The 22,603-nt window shown below is 43.3% G+C and overlaps 1 protein-coding gene across 1 annotated transcript in view; it reads right to left on the reverse strand.

Annotated features, from left to right (window-relative positions):
• Nucleotides 1-211: 211 nt before the first annotated feature.
• Nucleotides 212-22,603, reverse strand: part of LOC138632822 (regulator of G-protein signaling 6-like) — a 28,596-nt gene continuing 6,204 nt past the window's right edge. Inside the window, exons 3-10 of the mRNA XM_069718660.1 lie at nt 5,969-6,068; nt 5,162-5,212; nt 4,953-5,059; nt 3,574-3,625; nt 3,002-3,066; nt 1,662-1,738; nt 743-824; nt 212-355 (exon numbers count right to left, since the gene is read on the reverse strand). Of these exons, the coding sequence (XP_069574761.1) occupies nt 227-355; nt 743-824; nt 1,662-1,738; nt 3,002-3,066; nt 3,574-3,625; nt 4,953-5,059; nt 5,162-5,212; nt 5,969-6,068 (663 nt within the window). The 3' untranslated portion in view covers nt 212-226. The remainder of the gene's footprint in view (nt 356-742; nt 825-1,661; nt 1,739-3,001; nt 3,067-3,573; nt 3,626-4,952; nt 5,060-5,161; nt 5,213-5,968; nt 6,069-22,603) is intronic.

The following is a 22,603-nucleotide window of genomic DNA, read 5'->3' on the forward strand; positions in this document are numbered from 1 at the left end:
TACTTGCATTTTTGTAACCCAAATACAAATATACATTAAATATATTTTTTCCAATATAATACAGAGAGTTAATATTTCACCCCTCCAATATAATGAATTCTACAGAAAACATAGCTAAGCAATAAAAACAATTCCCACATGAAGCAGAGTTGTGGATTTGTGGATTTGTAGTGGTGGCATCCTCAGGATTTCTCACTTTCTGTGGCACGGTTGTGATAAGCTGATACTAAAGACTTTGAAAAGTAACGTGCACACGCACCAGCGTTTTGTCTTTCCTCACCTTTTTTACCCGGTGTGGGTTCCTCTCTCTTCGGCACTTGCGGATGTCCATCTCCGTGGTGTTGACACAGCCCGGCTGGGAGGCAGCAGGAGACAACAGAGCGGGTTTCTGGGTCAGATAACACTCTTTCTGCAGCTTGTATTGTCTGCGCCTGTCCTGCTCGCACAATATGATGCTCTTTCTCTATTCACCAATGCCACACTCACAAAAGGCTCGTATGCAAAGTGACTGGCACCAAACCTGATTCTGTTCCCAACAACAAAACAGGGCTTTCAGCTCTACAGCGTGTGGAGCTGAATCTGCTGTTTTCAGGGTTTAACCCCAAAATAGTCTCCCACAACAGGCCTTCTTTTCTTTCCCTCTGTTTTGTTAATTTCCATCTATTCTCGCAGCATCTGACCCTTTGTTTTTTCTTTCCTTTTTTTTTTTTTTTTTTTTTTTTTTCCTGACTTTGAAACTCACCACAGGCCGATGGACGTCCCAGAATGCCCTCTCCTGGCTGTCGAGGATCTTCCTCTCTGCCTTGTCCTTCTTCCTGTCGATCCTGAGAGCAGAGGAAACAGACCACTCAAATATAAAGCTCATATAAACACACACACACACACACACACACACACACACACACACACACACACACACACACACACACACACACACACACACACACACACACACACACACACACACACACACACACACACACACACACACACACACACACACACACACACACACACACACACATATATGGCAAAACCACAGGTCTTGACCTCTCGGCTTACTTCAGTAATCAATGCATGGTGTTGCCTCTTTTGGCACTCAGCTCTTACACTAGTGACATATACTGATAGGTCTTTGCTTTGTATTGTTACACCTCAGATTAAAGGCTCATTGCTTTATATATCTCTCCCGCTGGTACAAACCAGCAGCCTCTGAAAGATGACATGACTTTGATTTTTTTGATTTGGAAAGGACGGTTGTTTCCTGACTGAATGAAAGAAGGACGACTGCTGTGCTTCCACGTGTCAGCCAACAGATGGCAGTCTCACAAAGAAATTAGAAGTCGAGGAGAAGTGTGTGTTTAATTCCAGAGGGAAATACCAGCTGTATTTAATGCATGTAAACCCTTGAGTCAAAGCACAGCATGAAAACAGCATTGTTAATAAGAAAAGCATCGGCCTGGTGCCCAACAGACACTGCACATGAATACATGTTCTCTTCCTTTGGGAAATAACACCAACATCATGCATGCAGCCAAAGGTTAGCATTTACAAGAATAAATGCATAAATCTGATTTCACCGAGTATCTAGCCCATCACGCCAGCATGACACCGATGCCGTGAGGTGACGTGTGATCTGTGATGTGTGCACGTGTACTCACTTGACTTGAGCCTCAGCTTGCATGAAGATAAATTCCCACTTCCTGGCGAAAGCCCTCTGCAGCCGGGCGAGGTTCTCCTGGAGGAGCCAATCAGGCGCAGTGTTAGAGAAGAATTCAAGACATTTAAAAAAAAATGTTTGAATCCAAGGCCTTCAGACGGTTTAGCCATTTACATGGATGACGGGCAGTAAGAACTGTCTCAGTAGTGTTCTGAGTTTCACAGGTATATTGTTTTTGTATATGTATATGGTATAACTTTACAAAATACACTTATTTGCTTTCTTTGCTAAGACTTAAATAAGAACACCACTATATGTCACGTTTGTACAGTAAATATGAAGCTACTCAAATGACTTCCTGAACTCCTCCTTTGTTTTTTGTACGTGTTAAACAAGATATGTTAAGCAGTGATTAGTTAAGCTGAGAAAGGTTGTAATATGTTTTTCATACAATATTTCCCAGTATGTCAACATTTTCTTTGAACTATTTTCCTGTTGCAAGAAACAGCATGGATTCTAGAAATGTTCCCAATGTTCTCCAGGTTTAACTGTGACTTTTACAATGATCAAAAATAATGTTTGCTTTAAAAAAAAAAAAAAAAAAGGAAGTTGCATTTTCAAATATTGTCTTTAATCAATGAAAAATGTCTCATTGCACAGTCATGAGTTCAATGGGTGCACTTGAGCATCACATGATACATTTTCTTCTTAAAAAAAAGAAAGAAGCTCCAGAGTGTGCACATATCAAAGCTGTGATTGAAATCATGTGTCCTTAATAAACAAAACAAGGATCTGTCAAAGATATAGTATATGACCTGATTACAAGGAGAGGGGGGAAAAAAAGTCCAACTAGCAGGCATGTTAGCAGTGAGAGCAATGAGGCCTAGAGGCATCAAGTGACCTGAATCGGAGAGGAAGCAAGTCTGCTGGACAATAGTTGCAGAGTCATTTACAATATTAAAGTGCAGCGGATTTCTATTGTGTAACAACAACTAATCGGCACTGCAGTAACGCCCTTCTCTGACTATATGGATCTGTTGATGCCAAGTAGACCTATACGTGTTTTTGTTTACACTTTGGAGCCAGTAAATGACTGCATTGTGTTCCTAAGGAAAAATTGCCTTCGACAATTTGAAAAGGCCTTTTTTTCGTCGGATGAATGGATTTTGGCATTTGAGGGTCCCGGAAGACACTGCTTTAGCTTCTTTCTTCTTCTTTTTTCAGCAAAATCAGAAACAAACAGGAAATTCAGAGTGTCATCATGTTGCGGTCCATGCACAATGACAGCATTGACCTAAGAGCTTCCTGACATTCACAAAACCAACATAACAATTTACTTACAGCCTCATAGTCAGCGAGCTCCAGCCTGGCTTTATTCTGCATGGTGCGCTTGCACAGGTAAATGGCTGGAGGAGGAAAGAGAAAACAGTGAGACGCGAAGGAGGCGATACCATTTGTCAGACAGGTTGTTTACTTTGTAACTATAAAACAAAAACAGGAATATTATCAATGAACAGCACTCTTTTTAAAAAAAATTTTTTTATCTCAGCTGTGTGAACGAACACTAATGAATGTCTTCCTGGAGCAGGCAGGCGATGTGTTGTCTTTGGAAATAACAAGTCTTGAGTAAATGCCACACAGAGAGCCGCAGCTGTCGTCGAATCAGCGACTGTCCCTTTATTTTGTTAGGCTAATCTTATCCCGCTGGATTCCCTCCCGCGGGTGTTCCTCAGGGCCAGATACGTTACAGGGAATGGCCCCGTGGATCAATACTCAGAGACTGTCAACAACAGATCTACAGTGTGAGCTGTGTTTCACTTCTGGAGAGAGAGAGATAAACAGCTGAAGGCTTTGGGGATTTCTTACTGGTTCGGAGAAAGAGGCAAAAAATTGACAGACAGTGTGTGACTCACCATAGTCTGTGTTCTCGGGTTCCCAACAGTTTGAAGGCCAGAAATATGGAGACTGATGAAAACAGACGGGAAAGAAACACAAACAGACTTTGTTTATTTCATCATAATAATCAGTATCACATTTTTCATATTTTGTGCTCTTGAGTTGGAATCTGATTCCTTCCACCACCCACGCCGCCTCTGCACTTGTCTTCCATGAAGAGACAAAAGGGGACTCTTTGTTTGATGATTATCTTTGACGTCCATGTGCTTCACATAACTATCTGGGGAGCAATGGTAGCTATATTCTCTCTATCCATATTTAATTGTCTATTGCAGCCGATATTATGCATTCAAGGTTCATTCCCTAGACCATTAATAATGAATCACTCACATCTATCATGCATTCTTAATAACGGGTAGAATTAGAATTTATCAACCACATTTTTCATTTGTGCTATTTCTCATGAAGGTAACCAGCCTGAGAGCGACGGGCTGACGCTGATGAACGTGCTTGTTTGAACGTCAGGAACAGAAAAGGTTAACGTGTTCTCATTCAGCCCCGTCACTTTAACTCAGAGAGGATCAGGTTGAGCGGCACAAAACTGTGAATGCGTGTGACAAACAGCAGAAGACATTAAATCTGGGTCTTCTGCTCGTATAGTGTCTATTTTTAGACGAGCCATCAAAAATTCCCCTGTCACTATTTCTCGTTGCACCGCTATGCAGACTGGCCAATTCATTTCAAATGCTCTGCGGACTCTGATGACGTGTGCCTGTTGCATCACAGCAACATCAGAGGGAATATTTTTAGCACCGCTGAATGAGCAAGTGTGACACACGCTGCCCTTCCCTGCACAGGCGCAATAATGGCTTTTAATCTTGAGCAATCGAGGTGAAGGTAAATGTATTCAGAAGTGGACTGAGGAGGAGGAGGAGGAGGAGCAGAGGAAGGCCGGTGACGGTAAAAAGTGCAGAGCCAGCTTGCAGCCAGCTCAGCGCTTCCCGTATTGGAGCTCGCCTACTGTAGCTGGCTGCCGGATTAAGATGCTAATGGCCCCGTCACAGAAATCAGTCATCGTGGAGCCCGTAGCCATCGGAGGGACTTGTCAAAGTTCATGCTAGAGAGGACAGGGCGAAGAAAAAACAAAAAACACCCCCGTGATAAGCTGCCCGGCCGACCCGTAGGCCTTCCTCTGCAGCCCAACTCCCCTCTGCAGCGTCCAGCAGGGATTCACACTATCGACCTTGGTGGGATGAGTAATAGGCTTAGGAGGGATTGCTCTCATTAGCTTCACGCAATAAACACATCCCTCCGATAAACTACCATCATCTCATTATTCTGTATTCACAGACCTCCCAACACATCTGTCACAGTCCCGAGGCGTCTCTTTCTGTACCTGAAAGCGATAAAGGGTCCCGTCGTCTTTCAGAGTCAGAACGTGGTCAGAGATGGGGAAGATGTAGCCGTGAGCAGCGATTAAACTCCCGAGGTGGATGGCTTCAGCTGGTGACATGAGACAAGGCGCACGTTTCAAATTGCCTTCCTCTTCAATTTGTGAATGCTGTTGTGCTTAACGTGCTCTGACAGATTTCTCAGCAGGCTTACCTGGATCCTCAATGGAAAGGTTTTTCATCAGCCACTGGACAATGTCAGCCCCTGTTATTCAGAGAAGGACACTGGGTTGGAAATGGCGTCACAATCTGCTATAGTTTTCCACAAAAGCAGCAAATTTACAAACAGAAAATAATCTCCGGAGAAGTCCTTGTGATTTGCCCCTGTTCAAAGCCGAGCAGTGGAATAAATAGAACATAATGTTAACAGGTTTGCAGGCTTTTCTCTCTCTGCTCCTGGACAGCACAACATTTGGCCCCGCATCTTTGTGCTTGGCAGAGGCTGCCGAGAGAGATCGTGAGGCCACGGGGGCCCGCAGGAGCCATGTGAAGGAGTGACTCAGAAACAGGCTGAAGGAGAGAGGGAGCAACCCCCTCGTCCAACACCGGTGACTCACCTCATACACGAGCACAAATACAAAGAGTAGTACAGTGCGTATACATGCAGAGGAACGGAGATAGAGAAGAGAGGGAGGAAAAGCAGCTTTTCTGCGGTGGTGACAAGGGCAGCGTCACACCACAGGCGGTTTCCTCAACGGCCGAGGTCTTATCGGCAAAGACATCATCTGCCTCCAACCGTAGCAGCAGCAATTTAAATGAGCCCAAAAGGTCATACTTGCTTTACTGATTCGAAGTCGTATGTTTTCCCTAAGTCTCCTCGGTGGGTATAACAACAGGACGCACACACAGTTACCAGCACGTTTTGAGGAAGAAACACAGAAGGAGCTGCAGCATATGGAAATGTCAATATGCCTTCACTCAAAGTCATATACAGAAATTATGCATGCACACAAATACTAACCTGATACCACACTTGGGATCTTGGAGAGGAAGCTTTTGACGGTCCGGATGGCAACACCTCCTGCTTTCTCATCCTGTATTCGTGTAACTATGTCTTCAATCTATGGAGAGGCAAGACAGAAGTCAGATATCAGATTTCCTAGAACAGCCTTTGAAATAGTCAGAGTAAGACAGCAGCTTTCTTTTTTTTTTTTTCTTTAATGCAATGACACCGTTAAAGTAGAGGTACAATTAAGTTAACGCTCCATTTTGGTATTTGGGGGCAGCATAAGAACCCGTGAACACAGGATGAAGCTGATTTTCACATCCAGCAGTCATGGAGTAACATTAACATTCATTTTTTTTAAGTTGTTTAACTCCACCAAGTCATAACCAAAACAAGAAATTCTACATATTCGAGCTTTAAATGCACAATATGCAATTTCTGGTGCTCGGAGTCTCAAAACAATCAAAACAATAACAAAAGATGCAGTTTGATGATGTCACGAAGTAGCGTCGGATTATTAGTTGAATTGGTTGAATTTATGGGTTGAAACATTTCTGGTTTTGATAGTCATGTAAAGTGACATCATGTGGGAGGTTCCACTCTCTAAAGCTCAAACCTTAAAGCCAGAATGGCTTTGGGTGAAAAAGGTTTACTTGTTTACTGAAACACTTACACATATTTTCTTGTTAATTTAGCTGCAGATTGCCGTGATTCATTTTGCTATAACAAGTGCTCCGGTCAGAAGATTTGACCAACTGGAAAAAGGCTGTCACAGCTATTGCCAGAGGCCGAGATAAACATCACACCTCGGACAGAGCTCCAGCACCAAACACATCACACATTAGGTGCCTAAAATTAGGCCTGGCCTGACACAGCCCCCAAACACACAGAAGAGGTAGACAAGCAAACGTCCAGTCCCTCCAGAACATGGACACGCAGGTAAAAACACACAGATGGACATAAATCCATTAACTCGTAAAAATTGTATTTCTTTTTTAAAAATCAATGTTTGTCCTTGAGGTCCTTGAGTGCATGGTTTCTGAGCAGCAGTGGTCGGGTCGGGTATCGAGCAGTCAGCTCCCTGTTGATTCTGATTCTGCACACTTAGCTGAGTTATCAGCAGCCAACCGGTGCAGAACTGCAGCCGCTGAGGTTGTAGCTCTGGCTATTAAATTCTTTATGGATCCCGAAGCATCTGTCTAGTAAGTAAGCACACTGAAATGCTCACACACGTACACACCCACGCGCCTATACACAATCGCACTGCAACTGTATGACAAAGCTGATTAGGAGCGTTCAACTCATTGACTCGACACTCTGAATTTCAAGGACACCCGTTGGAAACGGCGTGCTCCCTCCTCATCCCGCAACACGTCACGATCACAGGCACACAGAATCACGCATGTGCTCTGGTTCATGCCGTTCCTGCACACTTCTGGACCCTGTTTTCCCCTCTGCTCTCTTTCCTGCTTCCTCCACTTCATTCATCATTTAACATAGCAGATCTGTGAGTGAACTCCTTTCATTGTGGCTCAAAAATGCGGAATAAAGTTCCTCGCTAGAGAGATTGTACCTGTTCATGTGTATGTTTTTTCTTTGGCCCGTGCGTGTTTCTCTGAATGCAACGTCTCTTTGTCTGGAAACTGAAACATCTCAACCAATGTTGGATGGATGCATCAGACAATAAATGCTACTGACTTGTGCTGGGTTGATGTTTATGGTTTTGAGAAAATTGGTGCGACAATTATTGCCATGGATTGTTCCAAAACACGTTTCAAAAGTGCACAATGTGACCAATATTTTGGCCATGCAATCTGCAGTATACTCAGGTTTCCATGTATGATGTGTATTTTACCTGGTAGCTGAGATGACTCTATGCCTAAATCACTTTTATCAGATGTGTCATTAGCCCACTGCACTTCTTAATATTTAATCTTACAGGATTGTGAATCCTAAATGAGATTATCCACCAAAAATGTGAGAGAGAAGAGAATATAGGAGAGCAAGGAGAGAAACACAAGCGTAGCCTGTAGCATGCTACAGTGCATTTACTTAAATACCATTACAATCCAAGGTGGTTATCCTCGACGGCAAAGCTTTAAGTGAAAGGTTCATAAACATGCCCCATAAATCTATGACAAAAACACAGAGATGTAAATTTAACAACACATAACGCAGAGCACAGAGAGGAAGACAATTGCGTGGCAAGACTATTACCAATCTCACACCGTAAACTTGGGAGAGTTTCTTGACGTGAATTATTGAACATCCTTTATGGAGAATTACTGCTTCAACTCTTGATAAATCTCTCACTGGAGAGGGAGTGGGGGGTGGGAGGGGGTAGAGAGAGCTGCATCTGCCCCCTGTGTTATAGACAGAGCCTGCTTTCGCCTACATGTGAGCCTAAACAGTTTTACATGAGCACAATCAGGGGCAGGACAGATTTACACTGTGAAACATCACAATCTTTCCTTTGAAGACAAACCTTCCACGCAAAACAAGAAAAAAATAAAACAAAGCTTTGACATCAGCACTGCTCGATCCAACTCTGAAGGACTCCTCCAATCCCCTGAGACACAACAACACGGAGAGGATTAAGTCCTTTTGTTCTCATGTAATAATGGACCTTGGGCTGAGCATTGCAGCATAGAAAGAAGAACTCATTATCTCCCCATAGGATGACAGCCAACGAGAAGTACTTGGCACAGCTACAGAAAGTGCACATCTTATCTCCTGGATGTACAAGCTAATGGTGCTGCAGCTTGGTGTGGAGGGTTTTTGAGAGCCGAACATGGCTGCTTGCAGGCGATAACAGCACTCCTCGCCACCAGGCTCTAGAAATGATTGTCAGGAGAACTCTACCTCGTGTATCTTGCCGCTGAACTGTAGTTTGCATTTGCGGCACATGTATGTGCAGATTTATCCCACTGCATGGCTTTGTGTTTGTGCATGTTGTCATCTGCCCACCTTATCCTGAGCAGCACCAGCAGTCTGTACGAATGTGAAGTGAAGTAGCCGACTACAACACCAACAACGAGGCCACCGGCCGAAAACACATGAACTCCACATCAGTAACAGAAGAGGCCTGTTCGCTCTAATGCCTAAAACAAGATATCTCTTCCTGGAACGTGGTTCTGTAATTGGAACTTAATGAAGTGAAATTCAACTGTCTAAATGGGAACATCAGTGACATAAATAACCATCAAGAAAATGCGACATGTTGAACTCTTGTAGGCAGGCTGAGTAAAAAGGAGAGACATTCGCTTCCTCTACTAATTGAAAGTCTGTGCCCATTTTTCCAAAATTGGCCAGAGAGGAAGCTATTAAAAACTGGCCCCGTCTTCAGGAATGATGCCGCTGCTGTTAAAAGATGGATCAGGCAGTAATAGTGTCATTAATGATTCAGCGGTCGTCAGCCGACTCGGGCACACTTGTCACTGTTGAAAGACATTTGAGGCTGTAAGGAGAACAACGGCTGTCCAGGTGACAGGCGAAAAAGAAAAAGGTTTTTGGCCTGGAGATGATTAGGACATGTCGGTGAAAGCCAGGTGAAGATGAAGTGTGGATGAAGCTTTGAAAAGTTTTCAAGTTTGCTGAGTCATTCCTTAAAAAACGTGGAGCAGCCGTCGGGCTTTTACAGCTGCGTGAATACAGTATACTGTATGTCTCTCGTTTGGAGCGTCCCAGGATTCATTTGTGTTTTAAATGTACTCAGAAGCCATGCTAGTTCATCCTTATGACAGAAAAACCTGTTTTTATCTTTTTTTGCAGTTATTGTAATAATCTATACTTTTCTAGCACTTTTCTGTGCTGCAGCCCTCAAAAGTAAAAACAAACATGAATAAATCTTGGAAAACCTGGATCACTCATTGCCTGAACTTTGCACAGATATCGTATGTTGTATATTCTTAGATGAACGAAATTTGTACTTTAATCTTATCAAAAGGGTTCCAGAAAAATACTGCAATTTGTCTAATCTTATTTCTTTGATGTCTGACACCAGACATGATGGAGGTCACTGTAACGTCTCCCTTATTCCCTCATTTATCTCAGGTTGAGGCCACTTGTGTCTCTACACTAACCAACAAAGCATCCTCTCAGTTTATGATGAATACATACATCTATAAGTACACAAAACGTTTACAACATCATGACTCATAATTGCGGCAAAATGATATGTATGTTTTGTCATAATGGGGAAGCAGCTGGGATTACCATAGTGGCCAAAAGACGTGTCCACCAGCAGCCTCTCGGAGATGTTTGGCTGATGGTGAGATTTTCTGGACTGTTTCCTAAAACCCTTTCCTTCATGCATTTGTATTATTATGTTTCTGGCTTGTTATGCTAACAGAGTTTTTGTTTTGAAGCTGCTGCTTTGCCTTTCCTCTACAGCCAGTTGTTTTTGCTTTCCCTTCCAATTTGCCTTGAGTCACTTGCTGTGTCAATTAGCCTCGACGAGAAGAGCTGGCTCGATCTGCCCTAGTTTATGTAGTTTTATATGTTTCATTCTTTGCCTCAAAGAACAACTAAACTGCACATTTTCTTCTTGTGTTTGTATTGCTGTGTGCTGCAGGGCGTTGGTGCACTGTCCAGTGTTCCTTCACAGTGGACGGCGGCGGCTGCACTGACCCACTACTGAATGACAAAGCAGTAGTCTTCACAATGCTCTCACCCCGACTGTGTTGTCATAAGCACTGCTTTTTGCAGTGCCTACGTTTCCAGACACTTGTGGGCTAGTGGGACACCACTAGAATAGTAATATGGCCTTTAGTCTTCCTCTTGGTTTTATGTAATCTTCTTCTCAGGTCTAACTTTTGTTACTTTAAAGTTATTCATTTAAAATCGTTTGTCTTTTTGCAAATGTATGTTAGGGATAAGAAACTGGCACGTTTTTTTTTTATATTTAATTGTTTTTTTTTTAAAGTTACATGTATTTCTCTACAAAGAAGATATTGAAAATAAATACAAAAATGTGTTGCTGTCAGAGAAAGTTGCAACTGCAACTGAATTCACTGTGATTTGTCCTGTTTTACATCAATTAAGTGTTTTATTATTTTTTTTGCACCGAACAATGATCTTCATAAGTGTTCAGTTCATCTCATGTAACTTAAGTAAAAACACAATTTTAAAATATAAAGGCTGCGAAATTATTGCACATATATTGAGTGCATAAATTCTGTCCTGATCTCAGCTTGGACAACGTACTGTGCAGTAACTTCTCTAAAGTACACAACCTGTCACACTGAGTGCTACTTTGACCTCTGCGCCATACTGGGTGCATAATGAAGTGAGCTCCAGCTGGTGTGTGGTGCCCTGGGGAATGAGGTGAGAATAAAGGCCCCCCCCCCTCTCCTCTTCTCTCTCCTCCCCACTACCATCACCATCCAACTCTCTTAGCATGCCAAGTCATGATTAGGGAGCTGTGAGAGCTTCTCTGCTGGATCTGACACACTGGGGAGAGTCAGTGACAGCCGCACAAGGAGCAACACACGGACTGGAAAAGCCCTGACAACCCAGTGTGATGGTTGGAAACTTGGACTGCTTCAGAGATGTGAATTAATCACATTCGCACACATGCTGACACATACCCATGCACAGTCATGTGGTTATGAACACATGCACAAAGCCATAAATGGTTGCCTCAAAGCTCCCAGCAGTTCTGCTCATTATCAAAAACACCAAATAACCTGCCACGTTGAATATTGCATTTCACTGAGGCATCAACCAAGTCCTGAACGAGACTTATTCAATGATCCATTTCTTCTCTAAATTGCTATCTCTGCAGGAGTGCCCTGCAGGGAAAGCCTTTTCTTTTCTGCAATAAACAATTGTTTTCCCCATCAGGTCCTGTAGCTGAAAAGAAAAGACACCTTTTACACACCAGTAAAGCCATTTTCCTTTCTGCCAATACCGTTCATATGTAATCCCTGCAATCATTGGTAGCACTGGATTAGAAATGCACTAAAGTTAATGAACATGGGGAGAAGGAATCCCATACGCTCAAATCTGAGCTCTCTTGGTTACGTCATTTTGAGAAAAGCCTGCTGAAGGTTAAACGTGCGCTCGAGAACATCTTTGTATTGCTTGGTTGAATGACCTCCTGAGGATTTACCAATGATGAGGTGGCTTATTAAGAGCATTAGGGAGCAATCTGTGATCCTGTCAGTAAACATGTAAACAATTGATTGTAGAGTTTGAGAACGTTCACTGTTTACATCCATTCCTGTGAACAAGCTTCTGCAATTAGGTCAAAATCTCCTTCAGTCCAGTCAGGTGTTGGCATGTGCATTCATGTGTAATTGAATATCATACCATCTTTAGCTTGAGTGGCCCACAACACAATAGAGGACCTGTCCTGACAAAGAGGCCCCGAGGTACAGGACGGTATGAAGAGTCCAATTAGCCGCAGCTTGATTGCCCACCCAGCTGGATGCTCCTCAGGGAAGCATGCTCGGATCCAGAAGTGTCCGTCTGTGATTGTACGCTTCACTTTGGTCCAATCGGACCATATGCTGGGACAGAGAGTGTTGATGAGGATGTTTGTCACTTGTTTGGGCCAGTTGAGGATCCCTTATGGTGACTGATGTGGGTGCGATGTGGAGTTTTCAGAGTTGGGATGGGTCAGTGTTTGTGTGTGTGTGTCAGCTTAGATTCTCCATCTCCATGGCAACACTAGTGGCAAGAGGAGCCAAGCAATTAAAAGTTTGTCAAGCTTGGCTCTGGCATTGGGCAGCTTGCCAGCCTGACTAAATTACAATAACAGATCGAGCTCTTTGGACGGGAGGAATAATCTTGTTGTCAATGCTTTTTTCTTCTTTTTTTTTTTTTAGGGGAATTATCAAGCCCCCTTTTATACTCCTCAATATCAAACGAGATACTTGAAAATCAAAGCTTAATGGGATTGGCAAAATTTTTGTGAGCAAAATGCAAACAGGAAACAGCTCGGGTAAGACAGGCTACACTCAGGAGAGTATAAGCCTGCCCACAAACCACAGTGACTCATCAGGTCACCTTTCTGTTGATGAGACTGAAGGAGGACAGAAAAAGATCCTCTCCCCTCTTGTAAATGTCTGTTGATAGATACTCCACAGGTTGCTAAGGGCTTGAGTGCAGGGAAAACAGGAGTCCACTGCTCCTCTGAACAGATAGTCCACTCTAAAACAAAGTGCCCTGCTCAGATACAGAGGCTACTTTTAAAAGAGACACTGTCTGAAATGAAGGGCATCAGTAGCCACACATTCGACTGGCTGCTTTCATAGGTTAATTTTTACTCTGCTGTGTGTGAGTCCACAACTCAATGTGTAAAAAGAAAAAAAAAACTGAGCCACAGCTACTGCTTCTAAGACACAAAAGGTCATTTGTTGCTGTGGGAGAGAATCACATTACCTGCAGTTCACCCCTTTGCAGGATTTACATTAGAGATGGAGGTAAATTATATGCAACTTTCAATGCAAACAGCTCTCACACTATCTGCATTTTGAGCACCCGCGGGACTCCGTAAAGGTTTGGACTCGAAAAAGGTTCGGTATCTGTGCAGCCGCTGGTCTGTAATGAAGAATAAAAAGCAACGGGAAGCTATTTGCATGCGGAGTGATGAAGAGGAGAGCGTGAGGTGGGATGTGACAAAGTGGTGTGAAGAAAGCTGGCAGACTGCAGCAGACAGAAAGCATCTGCTGCTGTCTCCCCGATTGTCAGTTTAAAAGTTCTTTCCAAGAGGAAAGAAAATGATCACAAGAAAAATCCAAGTCTCGCCTCCGAGTTATAGCACGTTCCCTGTTAACTCTGCTAAAATGTGAAAGTGGAAATCTAAAGGGGGACGACGGTGTTGGGTGAGAAGCAGATAACACTGTGCTATTCTGAGGATACTCACTGTTTAAAGCACCTACGAGGGCCTCAGACTGGACATAATTGCTGCGCTGCCACTACAGAAAGCTCGGTGGCTCATGGAAGCTTCTCTTACTTACTGTTGACGTCTGTGTGCGAGAGGCGGAATTGAATTGAACTTCGGCTTGAATCTTTTTCACTTTCTCGATCAATTCATCTTCATCTCGACCTCATATCTGGGACACTGCACCAGCTAATCATGTAATAATATCTGCGGGAAATTGGTTTGAGGTGGTAAAACCTCAGGACCATCTGTCTGTCTTTGATGCTGGCATCGTCCCCTGACACGCCACTCCTGCCGGTGCCATTCCTCGAGGCCTGCTGGTAATTGGGTTACGGAGACGGAGGAGAAGAGGAGGCCTGCGTCATCGAGCTCAGGTTCGCCTCGTCCCTCGCCGGACTCACAAGCCTGCTCTTGATGTCTGAGACGCAGGAGACGAACTCTCTCGCTGCAGAGTTGACTCATTGGTGGGAGGAGAGGAGGAACCCAGAGGCCACCAGACTTTGGCTTCAGAAGTTCACAACATACTGTACCTCACCCTAACTTTGGATATTTACTCAAGACTCTATATCGTCTCCAGTAATTTCTCCTTGCACTTTGATCAATGTCCTTCTGTTGAAGCACTGATGTGTGATAATTAATAGGCCTGATGTGACCACAAAAGACATGAAGGCACCACGTGAGACCGCAATTTGAGATGATAAATTGTGCTCTCCAGTTTCATTATAATGCAAGTAGAAGGCAAGTAGCTGTCAGCTCCGTCCATTATAACCCACACAGATTCGGCTTCAGCCTGTCACTGTTGAAGTGATCATGTACATTTAGCATGTGGCAGCACTTTACCATCAAATGATGTATCACATCTTAATCAGCTTAGCCAAGTTTTGATCTAAAGGGATGTTTTTAGTTTTTTTTCCTCTTTTTATGTCGTGATTCTATAAGACCATCTGCTGCTAATTCCGTCTCTCCACTGACAGACGGTATGTTTCAATCCTCTGCAGTTTTTTTTTTAAATGATCCTGTTATGCTCCTGTGCTCATAAGCAATCAGTGGCCCTTGACCTTTAAAGATGCATGGATTTCCTGTCATGGCTACCGCTATAGAGAACCAATGTGTATCATTAAGCTCCACCCGCCCCATCACTCCACTGTGGTACGACCGTCACCCACACAGTGCTGCTACAGCAGACCTGTTGTCCCTATTACCTGTGCCGGCCCTCTCCACGAGTGTGCAAATTCGGACACGCTTTTAGGGGTAACGAGTGTTACTGTGACAAGGGCTGTTATGAAAAAGAGAAATCAGAGGGCATAGTGGAGCACAGGGGCTTGTGGACCCTCACGGATCCTCACATCCTCACACACGGCCGACCTGCTGTCAGGCAGCGAGCTGTAAAACCGGTGTAACATCGAGCAACATAAGGATCTTTTTCTTAGAGCAGAATCTCAAGTCTGGCGAGGAGCGATGAAAGGATTTTCGCTGGATGACGGATTTGCAATGCTGCCAATAAAGCCTTGTTACTTCCAACCTGCAGGTACTGGTAATGAAATTTGGGCAGCAGGGCTGACATGTGGAGGTAAAATCTCATATCGCCGTGCCACGGGGCAGCAGGCAGCGCCACACACTTATAATGTGCTTTGCTGAACTCAGTCCCTGAGGGCATGACTCTTTTTCGTGACAGGGACCTACAGAGGAGATGTGGCCTCTGTCACGCTGTCATCCTGTCACTCATGCTCCACTCGTCCAATTCTGATACTCTAATGACTTTTAGTGAAACTGTACGAGGCCTTATGTCGCTATTACGTCACAGGCAAAAACAAATGTGTTTGATAACAGGATACGTTGAAGTTGTATTGCATTAAAGGCTGATTGACTGAGAATCAATAAATAGTAAATGAACACAACAGTAGGTGTATTTTATAGCATCAAATCCTTACTTACTGCTGATTGATTATCTATAATGTCAACAGACCACCATCAGAGCTAGCTAATGCTTGCTAGGCAGCAACCAAATTTACTCATAAATCTTTTATTCTTTTCCCTCAAGTGAGCCAAAAATGAACCTTCTATTATGTCGGCAAAGCTAGAATTTGCAATCTAACCATCACACCCCCTTGAATTATTGAACAAGCTTCCATATAAAGGGACTAGCCATGCTTTGTGATCTAATATCCTTTCAACATATTTCAGAATGAAGTGAAGTGTCCTCTTCTGTGTTTTTTCCCTGGCTGTGTGGTATCTGGGTATGACAGCAGGCTGTAATTTAACAAGGGACTATGATGCCGATTTGCTCAGCCACACCTGCCTTATAGGATATTGCGCATCAGAACAGCCTTATTATTTCCTCCACAAGCGGCAACTGCTGAGAGCATCTCTCTGACCAGGGCTTATGATATTCCTATTATAACATATGAATAAAATTCTATGCAGAAAAAATAAATAACAGGATGTTCTTTCTTAAATATGTCATTTAGACTGGTTAACAGTGATTTCCATCTGGGTATGCGTTACAGTGATGAAACTATTTTTAAGCAAGTCCTGTATTTTTAACCAGTACAGATGATCTCATACACAATCTATTACATTAAGTCTCAATCCCACTCTTGTGCCTGGGATGTCTTTGTCAAAAAGAAGAGTCCAGGTTCATTGGTTAATTTGTTTTTATTTTTTTTTGCCAGTAAATCAATATGTGTATTTTTGGTGGTAGCAGTACTGACTACCAAAATCTTTGGGATGGTTACATCTCTTTGAGGACTACTGTGTGTTGTCAGCAGGGCTACATCATCTTTTATTGTAATTAAAAACCTGTAATGAGTTATGTATTAATTCATTTTTTATTTTATCTCATAAACCAAACCACAGGCATCTTTGAAATCACTCTTACAGGATGAAACAATCACGTCAGCAATGATCCTGTGGAGTTCAACGGAGGCCGGCTGTCTCAGGAGAACATGAATGTCCCACCAAAAACAACAGGAACTGACCATTACTTCATTTATTAACCTTACCCCCCCGCCCACTCCGGCCCTCCCCCACACTGCACCATCATCACCGCCTCCGTCTCTCCGGCCTGAGCTCAATTGATTCTGATGATTATTACAAGCTTAAAAGCTTCGTCACTCCCATCCTACTTTCTTTTCCTTTAATGAAGACCAATTTTCATCGAAAGCAAATGCAGTGGTGTCAAATTAAAGCCTGGATGTATTGGAGTGTCTAAATGAATTAAGCTCATGTTGCCTGAAATGTCTGAGTAAATCGAGAAGGAAGGTGGGATTAATGATGGTCTCTGATAGAGGACTCTTGGTTTAGAGGATCTATGAATGTGCACATGGCAGCAATAATGACAAACAAACCCACTGTAAATTGCAAATAGAAAATCAGGTTTGACCGAGCTCAAAAAGACCGGAGTCCAGGTTCAGCCTTTTCCCCTTGCTGAGGTTTTTCTCTCACTCAGTTTGATGAAAGTAATCACGGTTTTGTTATGGATTTAGCTTCTGCCGTGTGAGTTATTGACAGACCAATTGGAGTGGAAATTGGAGTCGGCACACAACAAGGTCTCCCGCAAGGACACTTCTATTGTTTTCAAGCTGAAAAGAAAGAAGAAAATCTGTTGCCGATTATCTAACTCACTCTTAAGATGGCGAATAGTACAGCTTCCCTAACGTCACAAATTCAGTTTGAAACCGTGCTGCGTACCAGAGGCTACTACTGTCACTTTTGACAAATGGATTGTTTAGACATTCGCGACTCCGGCTGCAACTACGCCAGACAAACGTGCAAGGACGTTTCAGTCATTGGTCCAATTAATTTCTAAATGTTGGGGAGTTCTATCGACAGCCTACAGCTTAACGGAGAAACCTCAAGAGGCAAACTTGCTGAGACAGGGTGGTCTGAAGTGAACCAAAGTAGGGGATGTGGTTTGGGGGTGCAGGTTCCTGCTCTGGAACACGACCAAATGGTCTGTTCCCTCCTCCGAGCCGTGTTTAGTCAGACAAGCTGGCCGGGGTGATTAACATTCGGGGCGTCGGTGACTCATCCCTGCTTCAGCCTCGACCCAGAGACAATTACAGAGTCACAGCACTCCAGCAACAGACACTCCATCATTACCTGCGGTTCAACAGTACACAGCTGACACTCTGCGCCCGTCTGTCCGTCTCCCGCTCATCTGACTCAGACCTTCTATTTGAAGCGAAACTCATTTCCCCTCTAACAACCTATCAGATGTGTCTGTAAACAGTACAAATGGGAGAGTTGGCAGATGGTGCGGCAATTACAGTACATTTGTAAGGTTGCTCAAAGTGTTGTTGATCAGCATATTTCATCTACAGTCTTCATTGTGAGTCTCTGTCTTTGTCCAAAGCAATTACCAGCAATTTGAATGCTGCATGCTCTTTTGTTAATTTTCATTCTGAGAGCTTCTTTTAGTCTCTGAGCAGAGAAAGAGCCGTCTAATGAAGCATTCAAAGAAAGAAACAATATGAAATATCTTGCAATCGCACAAGTGGTGTAAATCTTTGTTTAATCCGAGAACCGGGCTTCATCGTTTCTATGCAGTATATTGAGGATGCTTTCATCACTGGCTGGTCTACCAGCACAAGGATCAAATGTACCACCACCAAAATAAAAAATACTGTCAGCAGTCACAAAATACTCATTTTTCTTTGATTGGAATTATAGTCAGAAGGAAAATGGGACAAAGGGAGGCGAGGAGTATTTCTAGACAATATCTCCTGAGGTTTGAACAAGTCAGAGTTAAAGTTGCAGCTGAAATTGAAGCAAGATAAAAGTTGTAAAAGAGGAAGTGAGGAGCAGCAGTGAGATACAAGCAGGGTCTGATTCACTCACATCAGTCAGAAACTTTCTCCCTCTTTATGAATAGTAAGAGAAACTCAGCACATTATGGTCTCTGATCATGTTGAGTATTGCTTTTTAAGGTTTCCTTTTAAGATATGATTTCGCGGGACAAACTAAGCATCTGCTCTCGCATCCTTATTGCTCAATCAACTATTAAATTTACATCCGCTGAAATGAGTAAAAGCTCATTTTGTACATACTGCACAGCACACACACAAATGATTTGGCAAGCCACTTTAATGGCCGATGCTCATCAGCCTTGAAAACGACATCATTTCACAAAGTTAATCTCTGTGGCTTAATGACGCGACACGGGTTGTAAAAAAAGAGGACAGAAAAGCTGAAGACAATTATAAACTAACTTCCTGTAAGTATTTTTTTTTGATGTCACAAACTGTAAGTATCAGGATGTGGTTTCAACTTCTCGGGGCTCTGTCTGACCAGATCAAGTCACTGCTGTCTTTTTACTTCTGAATCCAGTTTGAAATCCTGTGGCTGTTTCTCAGGCTCGACGAATGCGGCGTGTGTTTTCTCATTGGGACACACAATAGGAGAGTTTTTACAATTATTTTACGCCTAAAGAAGTAATCGCCTTTGAATTTGTGTTTCATGTTTCCATTATCCTTTGCTATCTGTTTTTATCACTTTGTTCTTCTTCTATTTATCACCCCCCCGGCAGACACTTTGCACACTTGTGATGACTTCCATATAAATGCAAAACGTTATCATTATTGCCGTGAATGAATTTGTTTTGAAAAATGTGGCAGAAACACGTGAGACTGTAGTAGCTTGTTTTTCTTTTGCATCCCGTTTTTCTTTTCCTAATCCAGTGTGTCAGTAGTACCGCAGGATAGCAGTCGGCCCAGCTGGTCGTTGCTGTCAAACATATCAGTTTCACCTGAAAGCACCAAGAACCAGCAGCTTGTAACATATTAATGTCAGAGCCGCTTCCAACAACCCATTAATATTTACCGTGCATGATGACACAACAGTTTATTCTTTATCAGCATCATCAAAAACAGTTTTACTGGACAACAGTTTCCGCACTGATGCTGTTACACATCAACCCAAAGACATCGGGTATTAGATATTTCCACTATTTTCAAATCATCCACTCTGTTGAAGTGCCGCCAGCTCCTTCAGTGTCCTGCAGAGTTGGTTGAGGTTATTCAGAGTACAGTAGTAGGTGCTCTATTGTGCGATTCCAAGTCTTTTCATTCTGCATTAAGCGGGAGGCTCTAGGGGCTTTGCAGGGCGTTTAGAAGTGGGACACAGCGGTGCCAGCACATCAAACTCCCTATTAACATCACCCTATGCATGCATACACAGCTTTACGCTCCACTCCCAATAACAAGCACAACAATAGCTGCATTATTAAATGCGCTTCTTTAAGAGCACATTGTAAGCAATGCAAGCAAAAAAAAAGGGCAGCAGGAACAGGAGAAGCACTGGCACATGAAAGACTTTCCTTACTAGCGAAAAGCCTTTTATTTCAGTCACAGTGATTTTCTATGGATGAGGTGAATAATCCTGTCAACAAAATGTGCTGGCTGCCAAAACACTGTGAATCATTATCCAGTTCTGATTCGTTTTTCTGCGGACTGAAAGGATTTTCACATGTTGGTCCTTCTACCTAACGGGATAGAAGAGACGGGCCGACACGTTAAACACATGGTTGTATAAGAGATAGAGCTTTGCACTATTACTGTTGTTTTATCTTATTGACCCAACTAGGAAAGCAACCCACACTTGCACTTAGCTTACAGGCACACAGGCTTCAGCGTGACCCTGATAGTTCATCCCATACCAGCGCCTCAGATAAAGACTCCCATGTGGTGCAAGTGGAGACGGTGTTAAAACGGTCATACATGATAAAACACTGGAGCGAACTCGTCTCTACAGCTGCACAACTGATATCCAAAGTGTTCGGCTGGCCTGCGCTATCTTAAGTGCACACGGGCACCGCGAATAGTAGCCCATGGACACCTCGCATGGAGGTTAGCCTTAAAAGAGAGAGATACGGGCACCAGGGCCACTTCAGAGAGACAAGAGAGTGTGACTTATGGGTGGCAGCAGGAGGAGAGGCAGCCGAACGTCCATTTCACCAGCACGGCTGCAGTGCGTCAGCCCTCTTGGCCCTTCGAACCCAACCAGCTAATAGTCGCTGCCGGTGCCTAAATGTTGCGGGAAGTTGCCTTTTACAGTAATTTCATCTCCTCCTGCCAGTCAAGGGAGAGTTACCGTCCAACCGGTAGAGTAATTGCTGTAATTCAATACATAGTTCCATATCATCTGCGCCGTATAGTGTGAGGAACTTCCTGTGTGTCCCGTCTCCAAACCATCTTAAACCCATCGAGCTGACAGTCACTGAGGAAGATGGCGCGGCAGGTTAAGGTTGACAGCGACAGTAATTTCTTCTTCCTCCGTCACTCAGGATACGTTCGATTCAGAGTCGAGCCTGACGGAGTGACACAGCAGTGATAGCTTTCGTTAGTCAACCGACGGCCCTTTCTACGGGACGTCCGTTATCATGGATCACGGCACTATGAGCAAATTCAAAGATGTGTCTGAGAGTCTTGTAAAGGATTTAAAACCTTAACAATTATTTTCCTGACATGATCTGTTCTTTTCCTGCTTCCTTCCTTCCTCCCGTTCAGAAGCACATACAGGGATAAAAATACAAAGTGATTATTAAAAAAAATGTGCTGGGTATGAATAAATTAACGGGGGGATATGATGTCTCAGAGGACCAGATATTTTTCTGAAGAAGGAAAGCTTGAGATCAATTATTAATTTGCAAGAAGCCAAGAAGCCGGGTAAAAAGGCAATGGAGAGGAGAGAAACAGAAAAGTGGAAAGGTAGTTCGGCTGTGCTCAGCTGCATGGCACATTATCATATCAAGACAAATTCCACTGTAGTTCAGCATTTAGCATGCTACCATTTGCAAGTAGCACTAAATACAATGTTTAGTTTGTGGGGTTTGTTAATGACCAAAATATCAAACAAACATTTAGCATTTTAAAGCTCAATTCAGAGTTAGCCAAGTAAGTAAGTAAGTCAAATATTTCAGTCTGGACCAAAGCTGACAGACCAACTCACAGACAGATTTATCTTAGAAAACATTGTTGTAATAGACAACCAAACTGCACTCAGGGTTCAAACACCCAAATACCACAAAAGCACCAAAGTTCATTCCAAATATTTACCAACCAACGGCTCTTAAAACACATTTGGATTTAAGTTTTGTGGGACTGCACCTCAAATACTGAAGCTTGAAAACCCACCTGCAGGTGTGAGTTGGCTGCCAAAGATTATCCACTCAAACATTTAATGGCCTGAGTAAAAGCAGCACAAATTCTCAACTCTCCCGGGGTTCAACAGGGGTACTTTAGACAATTAGATGTGTGTGTGTGTGTGTGTGTGTGTGTGTGTGTGTGTGTGTGTGTGTGTGTGTGTGTGTGTGTGTGTGTGTGTGTGTGTGTGTGTGTGTGTGTGTGTGTGTGTGTGTGTGTGTGTGTGTGTCAAAAGGCAGGCAGCCATCACAGCTCAGAGGAATTTCGACCCACAAGTCACAGAGGGGTAAAAAGGGGAAGATACACACCTGCACTTAGGAAGGAGAGATGTGGCCATTAATAGTTTGAGCTTCACCCCATCTGAGCAGTAAAGTGGCCTCTCTTCTCAGCCTAATTGCATTTCCCAGCACAGTAGTGCTTCTCATCATGGTTGGAGGCTCTTTTTTGGGGGTTTCTCTTGGTGCCAGTCTTTTTCATCTACCCACCGCATTATATCTACTGAGCACGGCAAAAAGCAAAGAAAAGCACAAAGGACCGGTAGTGTGCTTTTTGCCACCATGAGGGGTGTATATGACTGTGTGTGCAGTCTTTCTCTGTTGGACACCATTTTTCTCTGCAACT

Source organism: Brachyistius frenatus, unplaced genomic scaffold, assembly GCF_029030835.1.
Source record: "Brachyistius frenatus isolate BFR_SWC_R1_liver_20210118 unplaced genomic scaffold, ASM2903083v1 Contig_196, whole genome shotgun sequence".
NCBI lineage: Eukaryota > Metazoa > Chordata > Actinopteri > Embiotocidae > Brachyistius > Brachyistius frenatus.